The sequence below is a fragment of the Psammomys obesus genome, unplaced genomic scaffold (genome assembly GCF_907164565.1).
Source record: "Psammomys obesus unplaced genomic scaffold, mPsaObe1.curated_primary_1811, whole genome shotgun sequence".
Taxonomy (NCBI): domain Eukaryota; kingdom Metazoa; phylum Chordata; class Mammalia; order Rodentia; family Muridae; genus Psammomys; species Psammomys obesus.
The window spans coordinates 58,290-72,690 of NW_026592509.1; the positions used below are offsets into that span (position 1 = coordinate 58,290).

Below are 14,401 nucleotides of genomic sequence, written 5' to 3' on the forward strand. Positions count from 1 at the left end.
TGTGGTCTCTGAGGCTGTGTGGTCTCTGCTTTGTGGTCTTTGAGGCTTTGTGGTCTTTGAGGCTGTGTGGTCTGAGGCTGTGTGGTCTCTGCTGTTGGGGGGGGTCTCTGATGCTAGAATGTTTCTAGTGGCTGGAGGATTTCTTGGAGTGTTTTTCCACACAAAGATTCTATGATTTTTGTCACAAAGGAGCGTGTGAAACTTGAAGAGTAAACAAAAGGTCTGGACAGGTTTGTTTGATTCGGGCCTCTTTATTTTTTTCTAGCTGATGTAGAAGGTAAATGATCATGGCTCTCCAGACCCTACTGTGCTTAAGGAAAATCAGTACCTCCTTTTTGTCTCAGCAAATCAGAGACCGTGGGGGAAGTGCTGCTCCGCAGTGCTGGGACTGGCCACAGGGTCAAGGGAACACCAGGCTAGAGTTCTCTCTCCGAGCTGCATCTAAGCCTGGAAGTTCTGTTTTTGGTCACATTGGTAATCTTTTGTTCCTGGCTGAAAGTGTTGTCTGTGTTTCTTACATGGATTGTTGACAAACATCTTCCCATTTATTCAACCTCTTAATTATCCTTATTTTAAAAAACAATACATAAAAACCTAAAGGAAATAAACAGGAGAACATGGTGTCATTTCATGAGGGCAGAGACCATGTTTGTGTTGTCTATTAGAAACTAGAACAGTCTCTGCAGGTGGCCCCACTGGGCTGTGTGCCTGTGCCGGGTGTTGGAGGCTGGTCCAGTGCTAATTACTGCCCAGTGGACACACCCACCCTTGTTTGTGTAACCTGCCTAAAACATTATACCTGATTGGTTCATTAAATGGCCTATACCTGGGCGAGGCAGAATGGGGTAAGCGTGGCTAGGTTCCGAGCTTTTGAGGATGGTAGAATCACAGGACAGATAGAGGGGCAGGAAGAGAGGAAGAGGGAGGACGTCAGGATGGGTTAGCCTGGAGAAAACACCACGTGGGCCCAGGAAGGACTACAATAATGGTGTGAAAAGGCCCAGATGAATAATAAAAGCAAGTACCATGGGATTATGGATGGAAGGTAGACCAGATGAGAAGGATTAAGGTGGATGGCACTGGATGGGTGGTGGGAGATGGATGGTGAGGATATTGAGACAGTGTAGGTGAAATATCTGCCTGGCCCAAGGTAAATAAGGCAATTATAAACTCTTTGTCTTATTATTTGTGATTGTGGGTTAAATAATACCGCCATGATATTAGGGCTAATAATAAACATTTTATAGCCCAATGCTCTTTTTTTTTTTCAATGTTCTACATGACACAGGCGTTGTTCAGTCAGGCTTGCAGGCAACATTTGCTGTGGTTCTAAAACTGAAAGCTGTTCCCTGGGGTTCTGGAGATGGGCTGGCACAGAGCCATTCTGCTGTTTCAAGAACAAGTGTCAAAGACAGAAGCCAAAATTAGGGACAGCTCACATGAAATGTCAGATGAGGGTACGGATTTGGTTAAATGTGGTGGCAACTGGATACATGTGGCTTTTTACATCGTAAATAATTATTATGTACTTGATTAAAATACTAGGGGCTTGGTTAAGAGCTCCAGAGGGACAGATGGCTGTTGTCCACTGGGCAGCACCATAGGGAGCATTTCCATCCAGCAATGTGGAGACTCCACTGGAGAGTGTTGTGCCCGTGGGGGTGGGGCCAGCTTACTTAGCAACCAATGGCACTGGAATGTCAGTGTTGGAGGGTTTAGTGCGAGCTGCAAGACGGAGTGCACAGTGATCTCTAGTTACCGAAGCCCAGTAGCTCAAACCCCTTTTCTAGCACACAGAAGACAGTCTTAGCATTCAGGTGGAAGGGAACCATCCACCTTTATCATCTTCTGTGGTCTTTGGGAACATTATTCCGTGTTTATAGCTGTTCCAATAAAGAGAACAATCCTTTTGTAAGCACAGTTGATGTGGTGTGTGGAAGGGTCTGCCCATGGGATGTGCTTAATCATGCTTAGCTTCCTGTAGTACGCTTATTTTGCTTTTTTCATTTCCACATCAGTGGTCTGTGTGTGAGGTGAAGGTTTTCTGTTTTCTCCCTTGCTTTGCAGAGTGCACAGGGTTTTCCATCCGTCCTGTGGCTGGTTACCTCTCACCGAGAGATTTCCTGTCAGGGTTAGCCTTTCGAGTCTTTCACTGCACTCAGTATGTGAGACACAGTTCAGATCCTCTCTATACCCCAGAGCCGTAAGTACTTCAGGCGCTCGTCCATCACGTGGTTATTTACGGTAGACACCCACTTCCCAAAGCGTCTTGTGAGTGTTGAGCGTGCGGCTGTGTCAGGCCTCAGAACAGTGACCGACGTTAAAGTGCATCCCATGACTTACTCAACCGGCTACTTATCATTGTATGTCAACTTCCTTGACGTCATGTGCGGCTCCGTGCACGAGGGACGTCAACATTACGGTCTTCATAAAGTTTATATTTTGGGAGTTTATACACATGTGAACAAGTGTGGTGTGTGTCCTGTCGGACAATGATGTGAGGACAGGGAACAATAGAATCAGGGAAGGAGGAGACATGTGTGTGCGTGTTGTTTTCAGAAGTGTGATCGGAGAGGGCCGTGGCGGGTGGGGGACTTGGGTGTGTGTTGTTGGGACAAGATTTCTCCTGTTTAACCAGAGTGAGAACAAGGTTTCTTGGGACAGTTGTTGCATGTGTGACAATCCCAATGCTGTGACTGACTGTGTCTCTGTTGCAGAGACACCTGCCATGAACTCCTGGGCCATGTTCCTCTCTTGGCTGAACCCAGTTTTGCTCAATTCTCCCAAGAAATTGGCCTGGCTTCCCTTGGAGCGTCGGAGGAGACTGTTCAAAAACTGGCAGCGGTATATATCTAAACATAGCTGTGTAGTCCAGGATTCTCCACTGGGTGTGGCTAGGAGTATTTGGTCATTTTGAAGTCCATGTTCAAGGCAACCATTAAAAAACTTGCTTTTACTTTAAATGCTTATGGATTTAAATAACGTTGAATGAAGACATGAAAATTTAGGGTTTCTCAAAAAGAAACACAGCTTTAAAACAAGACAGAAGCAAAAGTTTGCTTTAAGTGGTGTGTTATGAACCAGGGAAGGAAGGGCATTCTAGGATGAGGCGCATGGCAGATGAGAATGGGCTCGGCGCTGCTGGGGAGAGCTGAGGGTGGAGGGGGCGTGTGGAATAGGCTGACTGGTTCTGAAGCTGTGGCTTGGGAATGCTAGGGGTTCCTGAGAGCTTCTGTGGAGTGGTTTGGGACAAAATTATTAATATGTAAAAGATAAAAAATGTATTTTTTAATGTGATGAACAAGGTGTGGCTGCCGTGTACTAGGTGAGGTAGTTTAAAGAGTATCCACATTTCTTTGAAAAGGGGATTAAAATACCCAGCCCTCTTCTAACTACATAACTGTGAAGCTGAGCTTTCTTGATATACTTGAACCAAAACAACATATTGCAAAAGATTAAATACAGAAGCAGATATGGCAATCCGTCTGCCTTCTCATCAGACATTAAATAATGTCTAGCCAGACACAGGCAAGATGTGAAGAGTGTTGGGTTAGCTGATTTAGTCACTCCATGCTGTGAATCCATAGGATTATAACTGTCAAAAACTAAAAGCAGACAAAGCCAGAGAGACGGCCCAGTGCCACCAAATGTGAGCCCATGGTTGAAGGAAGAGCCGGTTCAAGAAGATATTCGCTGACCTCCACAGGCATGTGCTCACAGGCAAATAAGTATAAAAGAAATTAGGTTAAAGCTAAAAGGAAGAGGGTGGAGAGATGGCTCCATATTTGGGAGCATTTTCCTGCTCTTCCAGAAGACCCAGGTTCCATTTCCCAGCACCCACATTAGGCAGCTCACAAACCCCTGTAACTCCTGCTCCACAGGATCCCATGCCCTCTTCTGGCCTTTGTGGTTGCCCACATACATACACATAAATAATAAAAATAAAAAGATGAATAACAATTATAAAACAATGCTACTCTTGTGTTACTTTTCGTTTTGTAAAATGTGCTTTTATTAAAGTGTAACTTATATTACCATACAGTGGGGTTTACCATATTTAAAATTGATTTTTCAAGCACCTAAATTGTTTCTTGGTTTTAATCTGATCAATATAGCTGGGGTTACACATACACATGGAGAGATCTTTGGACTCTGGTAATTTTCAACTGTATTTGAGAGGCGCTACACCCAGTTTACAAAGTCCTGATGTACCACAGGACTGGACTGTGAAAGGACTTGGAATCTGGGCTGGAAGTCTTGGGCTTGATTCTGGGTGCACGTTGGGTGAGTGACTGAGATCTGGAACTTGCTTAGACTGACGTGCTCAGGGTGTGAGCATGGCTTTGACCTCCTTTTGCAGTGCTACTTTTTCACTGTGGAGTTTGGTCTGTGCAAACAAGATGGACAGCTGAGAGTCTTTGGTGCCGGCTTGCTCTCTTCCATCAGTGAGCTCAAAGTAAGAGTCATCGGTCTTTACACATACTGTCCACCGACAGGATCCACATGCCCGGAGGCGGGGCTTGCACCTGAGCAAGCACTTACCATAGGGAAGATTTGAGGTGGCAGGAAACATAATTTGAGACTATTTTTCTCTACTCTCCCAAATTTCTAGGAAAAAAAAAAGTGTCTTTCAAATAGAAAGTGTTTTAAAGCTTTAAACAAATTTCTGGGATACAAGCAGTAAGTTCTGTATCAAGTAGGGAAATGAAGTCTATTTGCTGAAGACAGGAATGAGGTCTGTGTCGTTGTTGTCCAAGCTACCGTCCTGTGCTCAAGGAGGGTGCTCTCTGGTGCTGGGTCTAAGGCAAGTGTAAGAGTGACTAGAGGAGGTAAACAGTAGGTACCATAATGTATAAGTAAATAAGTGAACAGATAAAGGTGCCCAGAAGCCTCCTGTGTGATGAAGAGAGTTAAAATAAACCAACAGAGATGACCCTGGGTTACTTGTGGGGGACAGCAAACTGTTTAATTTTTGTTTAGCCTGGATGAAGTAGAGATGTGGGAAGCCAGTTTGGGGCTGCAGTCAGGGCCCTGCATATCTCGGAGCAGAGGTGTGCCAGCCGCAGCAGCCATGCATTCTGTGAAGACAGGCGGTACTTGACGGTCGTTCTTTTCCCCCAGCATGCGCTTTCTGGACATGCCAACGTTAAGCCCTTTGACCCCAAGGTTGCCTGCAACCAGGAATGTCTCATCACAAGCTTCCAGGATGTCTACTTTGTATCTGAGAGCTTTGAAGATGCAAAGGAGAAGATGAGGTAAAAATCTGTGTCCATCGAGCTTCTGTTTGCTGCAAAAGTAATGTCCAAACATATAATAGTCATAGGTACGAGCGAGGAGGTTAATTGGGAGCCCACCAGGAGTCTTCAGCCTGAGACATGTCCGTTGTTTAGAGGAGGTTGAATATTGTATGTTAAGTAGTTGCATGTGGAATGGCCTGCATTGAGAGATTGGCGCCTCCCCTTTCTTTCCCAGCAGAGTTTATAGCTCAGCAGGAAAAAAAGAAACTAGAGACAAGATACTGTGGTAATATGAAAAATGGCAAGAATGGAGCTAGAGAGGAAACACAGTCTTGCCTCCATCAGTCTCCTCTCCCGCTGGAGAATCACAGAAATCTTAGAGGCGGCGAGACAGGTGGGAAGACAAGCTAGAACTTAGATGTGTTAAGTTTTAGGCTGGAATGACACGGGATAGAAAGAGATAGAAAGTCATGGGGATATTCCAGTGCAGGCAGAGCTCCTGACTCTATCACAGAGCAGACAGTCAAGGCGGAAGAACTGGGGCACAGATGCTTTTGAGGAGATTCTTGCAAACTTCAGGTGAAAGTAAAACCTGGACTAAGGTTGAGACAGCAGGAAGTGACGATGGAAGCAGGATTCAGAAAACAGCACGTGGTCATGAAGCAGACAGGGGTGAGATAATGCTTATCTTTCAGGGGCTTGCTATGCACAGAACGGAGTAACAATAGCAGCTGGGCTTTTTCTAGCACAGATGGCATCTTGTGCAAAGCTTCAGCGGTTCCTGCTGGGGAGGCCAGATGGATGGGAACCTGGATTCCAGTCCCCAAGCATGCACACTTGTTCTCAGCTGTGCAGTTATCCTTTGGGGTCCTAAACATGATTGCTCTGTAGGGTGCTAAGTACGAGGATCAAATGTTGGCTTGATAAAGAAGGCAGGTTTTAAACCTTGAGGGAAGGGAGAATTCAAGTCCGTGAGAAAAAGCCAAAAACAACACCCTAAGCAGAAAATTCACACAAACACAGCAGGATAGGACTCTTCTCTCTCTCTCTCTCTCTCTCTCTCTTTCTCCCCTTTTGTTATGTAAGGCAGAGCCAAGGAGGAGTCTGTGGTTCAGTATTGCCATTATCATCTGACAGATAAAGCTGCTGTGGTTGATTCCCTTGGTGAAGCCAAGGGGTCAAGAGATGGATTGTGGAGCACTTCCATGGCAAGAAACATGGGATTAATGTCCAGTATGGGAGCATGGCCAGGGGAAAGATGGACAGGGAGGGGGAGAGGGAGAGATTGAACACTTCATCTTTGAGGCCACAGTAGATGCTGTTGAGGCCACTGCTCTCAGGACAAGGAAAGCAGCTGTGTATATGTGTGTATGTGTGTGTGTATGTGTGTGTGTGTGTGTGTGTGTGAGAGAGAGAGAGAGAGAGAGAGAGAGAGCAGGTCTCTGTCCTTTAGTTTTGTCACCTGCCCTCATAGGAATTAATGCTCCCTTACTTATTGTCTTAAATAGAGAATTTGCCAGAACAGTGAAGCGCCCATTTGGAGTGAAGTACAATCCGTACACACAGAGCATTCAGGTTCTGAGAGACCCCAAGAGCATAACCAGTGCCCTGAACGAGTTGCGGTACGACCTCGATACCGTCAGTGATGCCCTGGCGAGGGTCAGCAGGTGGCCCAGTGAGTGATGGTCTCCGGTCTGAATCCAGAAAGCCTCTGAGCATCAGTTCGGGGCCAGGGCCACTTCTTGCTCCCCGAAGACCTGTGTGAGGAGGGCCAGCAATCCCAGCTTATCGAAGTGTGTTACCTCTCTCTGTTAACAAGTCACTCGCCGTGAAAACGCATACCTGGACGCTCGAGCCACCACACACCGTTTTGTTTTGTCTTTAGGCACCTGCTAGGGAAATATAATTCACATACCATGCAATTCACCATATTCCCATTTAAAATATTTCATTAAAATATAATTGAATCGTTCTTTCCCTTCCCTTTCTTTTCTCCAATCCCTCCCTCTCAGATTCACGGCCTTTCTACTGAACACCTATTTTTGATGGGCAAGTTGTTTGACGCTGGCCAGAGCTGGTCTCATTGTGATGCTACTTTCCTCCAGTCTGCCGTTAGCAAATGGTCATGTCGGATGCCCTCAGAGTATGTCTGTTACCGCCACGGGCTCTGTGACAGCCCAGGCTTGTTCACACACTAGGCTTAAAGGAGACTAGCTGGCCCCATTGCTAGCATGAACAGAAGGACTTTGCTCTACGCGTGACTAAGAAAACAGCTTCAAGTGCACTGTGTGGCAGGGATGCAGAGCTCACTAACACTCAGCCAGGCATGAGGATGCCCACAGTTCCAGTGCTCTCTGGCACTGTACTTCAAGGTGTCACACTGGGACATGAACGGGAAGGCAGTGAGGGAAGAGGGTAGGAAATGGGGGTGGAGATGGAGTAAGGCATCTTGCCTCTTGATTGTAATTCTGTGAGGGCGCAAAGGATTGGGGCACATGTCAGCTGTGTAGCTTTGGCATAAGCAGCTGTGTAAACTTTGCCTTACTGTGGCAAAGTGGCAGAGGCAGTCCACTTATAAAGAGGAAAAGTTTATTTTGGATGCTTTGGACTATTGGAAGTTGTTTCTGTGCCTGTGGTGAAGCAAGGCATGGTGGGAGAATATGGCAGAGCAAAGCTATAAACTTCATAAAGGTTGGAAAGAGAAAGAGGGAAGGATTTAGAGAAGGAAGAAGAGAGGGCTGGAGGGAGGAGGAGACATACAGAAACAGACAAGGACACACACACAGAGAAAGAGAGATAGTACAGTTTGCTACCAGAATAGGAGTTAATGTACTAGCTGCTCTTCCAGAGGACCTGATTTGATTCCCAGCACACATCTGTTACTCCAGTTTCAGGGGTTCTAATATCTTCTGGCCTCCATGGATAGCAGGCAGGCATGAAAGTAGTACACAGACATACACAAGACAAAACATCCATACACATAAAAAATGAAAACTCCACTTCTGATTTTCACATTAATAGTAATTTGTATTCTGTTGAACATGTTTCATCTCAAGCCCACTAGATTTTTTTTTTTTTACTACATTTAAAAAAAATCCTTTTAAGAATTCAGATGGGCTGGAGAGATGGCTCAGAGGTTAAGAGTACTGACTGTTCTTCCAGAGGTCCTGAGTTCAAGGCTCACAACCATCTAAAATGTGATCTGATGCCCTCTTCTGGCACACAGGTGTACATGCAGATAGAGCACTCATACATAAAACAAATAAATCTTAAAAAAAAAAAAAAGGGTTCAGAGGAAACTATGTATTTCATTCCATGCTCTCCAAGGAAGCAGACCCAGGAAGGGTAACTCAGTCATCTCAGATCTTCATAGATGTACTCACTCTTAACAGATATTACGCACACATACAGCAGCAAGTAAAGATGTCAGTTCTGAGTTGCCTGAAGTACAGTCCAGCTAGTTCACAGTCTGCTTGGTTACCAGGGAAAGTGCTGTAAAGAAATCCTAACCAATAGCAAAGAGAGATCGCCTTCTGCTGTGTCTGGGTATTTCCGTAAGGCTCCGATGCTGGAGAGTCAGTTATTGGCTTTTGAATGGCAGCGCTCAACATTTGCTCTGACTAAAGCTCTTTAGAATAAACGGTGAAGCCACAGCTTTATCACCTGTAACTTCAAGATGGCAGAAGTACTTCGTGGCGGGCTTGACTTTGTCTAGCCTCTGATTCTGGAATATTTGGGAAATCAGGGTTTTAAAGAACCTTTTAATAATGATTGGAACATCAGGACAGAGCTGAACCAAAAGCACCGCTCGTAATTCCCTACCAGAGCCATTCCTCGGCAACAGCAGTGTGTTTGACGTTAAAGAAAACACAAATGCTAATCGTCAGAGCGCCCACGTGCCTTAAGCTCATGCTTTGGCATTTGGAGTTACATAAGTAGCAAGATACAGAAAAGTACACAGAATTATTGCTCATCTTTAGGTTGGCTTCCAAAGCAGAGAAAGAAAAGAGCTGGGACTTCTCAAATGCAATAAATAACAGAGACCATATGTTAATTTCCAGGAAGTGGATAAAGCAAAATTGTGTCCTATTTCACTCCTCTCTTCATCATAATGTGTAATATACATTTATAATTTAAATGTTTGTTAGTCCACTACATAATAAACTCAAAGCTCATGTTCTCAAAAGGTGTGTTTTTAAAAAGCACATTTAATTTTTTATTTTTTGTGTGTGTATGTGTGTGGGCCCCAGGAATCAAACTACAGGTTTGGCCACAGCACTTTTATCTGCTGAGGCATTTTGCCCCTCAAAAGTATTTTATTTTATTTTGTCAAACATACATTGAAAACATGCTCAATTTTATTTTCACAGATATATTTGTTTAGAGACCCTAGCAATGTTGATGGTTGGTACAAAAAGTCAGCTCTGGGGGAGGACAAGGTATCAGAACAAAGGATGAAAATGCCACACTGGAGCCTGTTACTTTGTATAGCAACCTAAAGCATTTCTTAAAGAAAATGCAAAATATAAAATAAAAACTATATACCACTCTAGTGCCTTGAAGAGTATGTCATGAGCACACCTGGCCATCGTCACTTCCTCTTGGGAAGGCTTCTTTCTCACGTTCCCTGTCTGAACATGAGCTATGTCTCACGTGCTGAGCTCCTGGGAGAGCGCTGTAAGAAGCAGATTCATGGGGCTGAAGAGACAGCTCACCGGTTGAGAGCACTCACTTTTCTTAGCGAGGAACCGAGTTTGGTTCCCGGCACCTACATCTGGCAGCCTAGAGCTGCCTGTAACTCCAGCTCCAAGGAGCCGCTGCCCTCTTCTGGCCTCCAGTATCTTAATTTCTACTTGTAAAGAATCATTCACGCTAACCGTTTTAACCAGCATCCCCGCACAGCTGCTGCGTGATTCTTTCTCCTGAGAGGGTCTGTTGTGTCCGGCAAGCAGTGCACTTACAGTGGCGGGGAAGATCTTCCTGGTCCGATTAGGGGTGGAGTCAGTGAGAGGCGGAGCTTCAGCTCGGAGGGGCTGGCCTGCTTCCAGCTCACTTCTGCTCTCAAGTGTGTAGCCTTTAGGGATCCCACTGAATCCTACATTAGGAGGCCTGGGTTCTTCATCTGTCCCTACTTCACTCTCCCCAGTACTGCTCAGTTTCTCACCTGCTGCTCTCAACCCCGATTCTTAGTCTCCAAGTCATTGCTTGGTTAATGAGCAAGTGCTTCAAGGAAAGAACTGCCCGGTGTAACCACCTGGCTTCCTGTCGTGGCCCCTTGAATTACTACTGTTGTTTTGAAAGCTCTCCAGTGGCTTGAAACATATTCAAAAACTATTTTCTGAGTGTTGGCCCCGCCCCTCACCAGCTGCAGTACTCGTGAGAGTGGGCCCTGTACCCCACATGGGCAGCACAATAGCGCTGGCCCCAAGGGCATGAGAGTGGGAGAGCTGGCCTTGCCCCTTGCCAGCTGCGCCACTGGGCGAGCTAGCCAGGGCAGTCCTGGAGAATGTGACCGGGTGGTGTGGATGCTGGAGAGCTGGTGGGTTGACCAACTCAGCCACCACCCAGGCCTAGATTAAGGGCTTTGAGTTGGCCCACCCCCAAACCTACCTCATCTATGAATTGCTGGAACACACGAAAGGGCCAGCCTTGCAGATCCAAGGCTGTAGGATCTCCATGACAAAGGACATCCTAGAGGAATCCCAGTGAGGACCCAGCACTGAGGCTGCAGCAGAAGCCGGAGGCCTCAAACCAGACCAATGACTCAGTGCAATGAACATTTGCAAGTGAAAAAGTGTGGACAAAAGGGTGTACTGTGGGACACGCTGTGACGCACCTAAAGCTTTCAGGATGAGATGTTTTCTGTGCCTCATTTTGTTTAATCTGTTCATTTTTGTTTTTTATTTTCTTCAGGGAGGAGGTTGCAAGAACAGAGGGGGGGGGGAGGAGGAGATGAGTGAGACTGGGATGCGTGATGTGAAACTCACAAAGAACAACAAAAGGTTAGCAAATATTTTCTGACCGCTTCCTAGTTGAGAGAACTGGTCAGCAGCTTGGTGATCTGTCAAAAGTAAGCCTGGCCTTGGGCTGTCAACTTCAGGACTCCCCCAATGGCGCCCCAAGTGAAGACCAAGTGTTCAAACACCAGAGTCTATGGGGGGGGACGTTTCCCATTCAAACCACCTCCCCTCCCAAGGTTTAATAAATGTGTTTCTGTAAGTTGTAGTGGGAAGTTTGGTGTCTTTAAAAACTCAGTTATGTTTTAATCCCAGGTGTGGGATATGGTGCTGATTCAGATTGTCCACAGCAGCAAACTATTTGCCTCATGTGGGCTCTTTGCCAGTTGCAGATAGTTTAATTCTGAGGACTCTGGTAGAGAATAAACGCCAGGGCCCAGAGAGTGTTGGGGGCGGTGGGGGGCCTTTGAGAGAGGAGAACACCGCTGCTGCTCCCCCTCCTGCTCCTGGTTGTTGTTGAAGAGAAGTTGGAGATCTCCTGAAACAAAGATTGGACTTGCTCCAAGGAGCCCAACAACCCTAAACAGCAGGAAATAGCTAAAGTGAACTACACCCCTTGTCCCCACTAAACTTTCTCTCCTACCTAGTGTTGGAAGGGATTGGGGCAGAGAAGGGAGGTAGAGGCATAAGAAACAATAGAGTTAAAAAGTAGCACCAACAAGGGGCATAGGAGAAGGGAGAGGGAGGGTGAGATGGGAAGGGATGGGGGAGGGAGCTACAGCTGGAATACAAAGTGAATGAACTGTAATTAATAAAAATACATATAAATACTATTTTCAATAAAGAAACAGAATACAGAGGGGGAAAAAGCAGCACCAGCCGTAAGCAGCTCTTTGCACCTTCCGTGAACCCTCAGGGCACCCCTCCCTGCTCATGCCAGTGTTATAAAGGTACAGTCAGCACTGGGGATGTATTCAGGGTTAGAATTCTCTCCTAGCTTGTGTGATGCCTGGGATTCCATGGGAAGCACCACATAAGGAAATCCTGTACTATGTAATGGAAACATCAAATTTTAAGGTCGGAGTCTTCTTCCTCCTTCAGGACTGAGACTAAAGTTCATTGGTTTCTTTATTTCCTCACAGCCCTCACCCATTCACTGGGTGCTCGGTCTCCTTGAGGACCTGAGGAGCAGGTGGCAGAAAGGTGAAGAATCAGGAGAGTGTTTGTTGGGCTGAGTTGGCAGCAGCCCTTTCTGCTCTTGCTACATGTTAATATCAGCTCACTCTCTTGGGGGGAGGGTGTTACAGGCTTCAGCATCTCTTAATGGTGGCTTCTCCTCTGATTGAGCCATTTCCTTCACCTCCATCACTCTCTGGGAATCTGGTGACATCTGCCCCATGGGTATCAGAGTCTAAGACTCTGCCAATTTGCTCATGCTGACTTTGACAGACCTCCCATAGTCCAGGCTCTCTCTGCCAGCTGTCAGCCCTGCCTGGTGGCTAGCATTGTATTTCTTACCATGAGCCAAGCATCCTCCAGTCCAAATGCTCTCTTAGTTCTGACTGCAGCATCTTTCCTCGGGCTTGAGATGGCTGGGATTCACATCACACAGTCACACTGGTAACAGTGACCAAGGATCCCTTTTAGCCTCCCTCATCTTTTAGGGACCTATGCAGATTTCTACATAGATTTCTTCACAAGTTCTGGTTTGGCTTCTCTCACTTCACTTCACTTTTTGTTATATTTAAACATTATTAATTTTTATGCAATATATTTTTATCATATTCTTTCCCCACCCCAAGTTCTTCCAGTTCCTCCTCACCTCCCTCATGTTTTCTTCCAACAAAAAAGAAAAACTAAAAAACAAACAAACAAAAAAAAACAAAACCCTGAAAAGACAAAACCAAAACCAAACCAAACCAAACAAACAAACAAAAAAAACAAAAAACACCAAGTCATAGCAAGGACAGCAGCAGCAGCAGCAGCAGCACCCTACATGAAACATGGAGTCTGTTTTGTGTTGTTCATCTATTCCTGAGCATGCGACCTACCCAGGAGTGTGGGTGATAAACCTAATTCACTCCATTGGGGAAAACTGGTTTTCTCTTTTTCATGAAGTATCAATCGCAAATAGCTTTTTGGTTAGGGCTGGGACTTTGTGCCCACTTCTCAGCGCTGGGATTTTGGCTGGAAAGCACAGAGATTGTGACAGCATGCACAAGACCCACACAAATCCACCTTACTTTACAGTGTGTGAATCATTGGCATTAATTGCTTTGGGAATTGCTGAAAAGGAGAGAGGCTATACTACTCTACCCTACCGTGACATCCTATTACACCAGGCTTGAAAGAAGTGGTCAAAACAACAGCAGATCTGCAAACACCACGCGGGAGAGGAAGAGCAGCTCTGCCTGACGTGTCTGCATATTTCTAAGCATCGCCACCCACCTTCTCAAGACGCCACAGCCCAGAGGAGAAAAGACCAGGGCTGCCTTCACAAAGTCCAGCAGCAACCAGCCAGTGCTAGGAGCGCGTGAGCAGGCGAGACCTACAGCAGCTTCCCTGAGACATTTTCCAAAGCGAGGGCCCAGGAGGACAGGGCGACGAGGCCTGGGGCCAGAGCTACGAATGCAGATCATCGCCGTAAATGTGACACCATCTGGACCCCCTCCAGATTCCGAATTCCATTGCACTATTTAACTCCCACCCACATTATGACAACATCGGTAAAAAGCCGCATGAGATGAAAATCTATCTTGAATGAGAATTACCCATACTGGTGGTCAGAGCTAGTCCAGGCAGTGCGGGGTTGCGGGGGGCAGGGAGAGCGCAGGGGCACAGCAGACAATAGCCAGCCCCAGCTGTGCGGCCGGGCGTGGGCGTAGAAGGCGACCACCGCCACCCAAGACTCCCAAACGCACCGCGAAGAGGACCGAGGCGGCTCCAGGAAGACACAGGGCAGGGCCCTTTCCATCCTCAGCTCCCTTCCCCAAAACCTGGTGACTTCCTTGTTAGGCCAGCCGCTCTGGCCAGCTTGGGGCGGACACGAGGTGAGCTCTCTGGATTACTGAGCGTGGTGCGAAATTACAAACAGCGCTTTGGCTGAATTCCTGAGCTCCCGGAGCGGAGCTGTCCCTAACTACACCCAGCTCCGGGCCCGCCGGCCCCGCCCCGCGCCCCGAGGCCCCGCCCCGCGCCCCGCGCCCC

The 14,401-nt window shown here is 46.6% G+C and overlaps 1 protein-coding gene across 4 annotated transcripts in view; it reads left to right on the forward strand.

The window, feature by feature from the left end:
- Tph1 (tryptophan hydroxylase 1) overlaps positions 1-7,334 on the forward strand; it is a 16,946-nt gene extending 9,612 nt beyond the window's left edge. For all 4 annotated transcript variants that reach the window (XM_055613674.1, XM_055613677.1, XM_055613678.1 and 1 more), the window contains 5 exons: positions 2,068-2,203; positions 2,718-2,844; positions 4,361-4,456; positions 5,122-5,255; positions 6,746-7,334. In XM_055613674.1, coding sequence (XP_055469649.1) covers positions 2,068-2,203; positions 2,718-2,844; positions 4,361-4,456; positions 5,122-5,255; positions 6,746-6,920 — 668 coding nt within the window. In that variant the 3' untranslated portion in view covers positions 6,921-7,334. The remainder of the gene's footprint in view (positions 1-2,067; positions 2,204-2,717; positions 2,845-4,360; positions 4,457-5,121; positions 5,256-6,745) is intronic.
- The last annotated feature ends 7,067 nt before the right edge of the window (positions 7,335-14,401 follow it).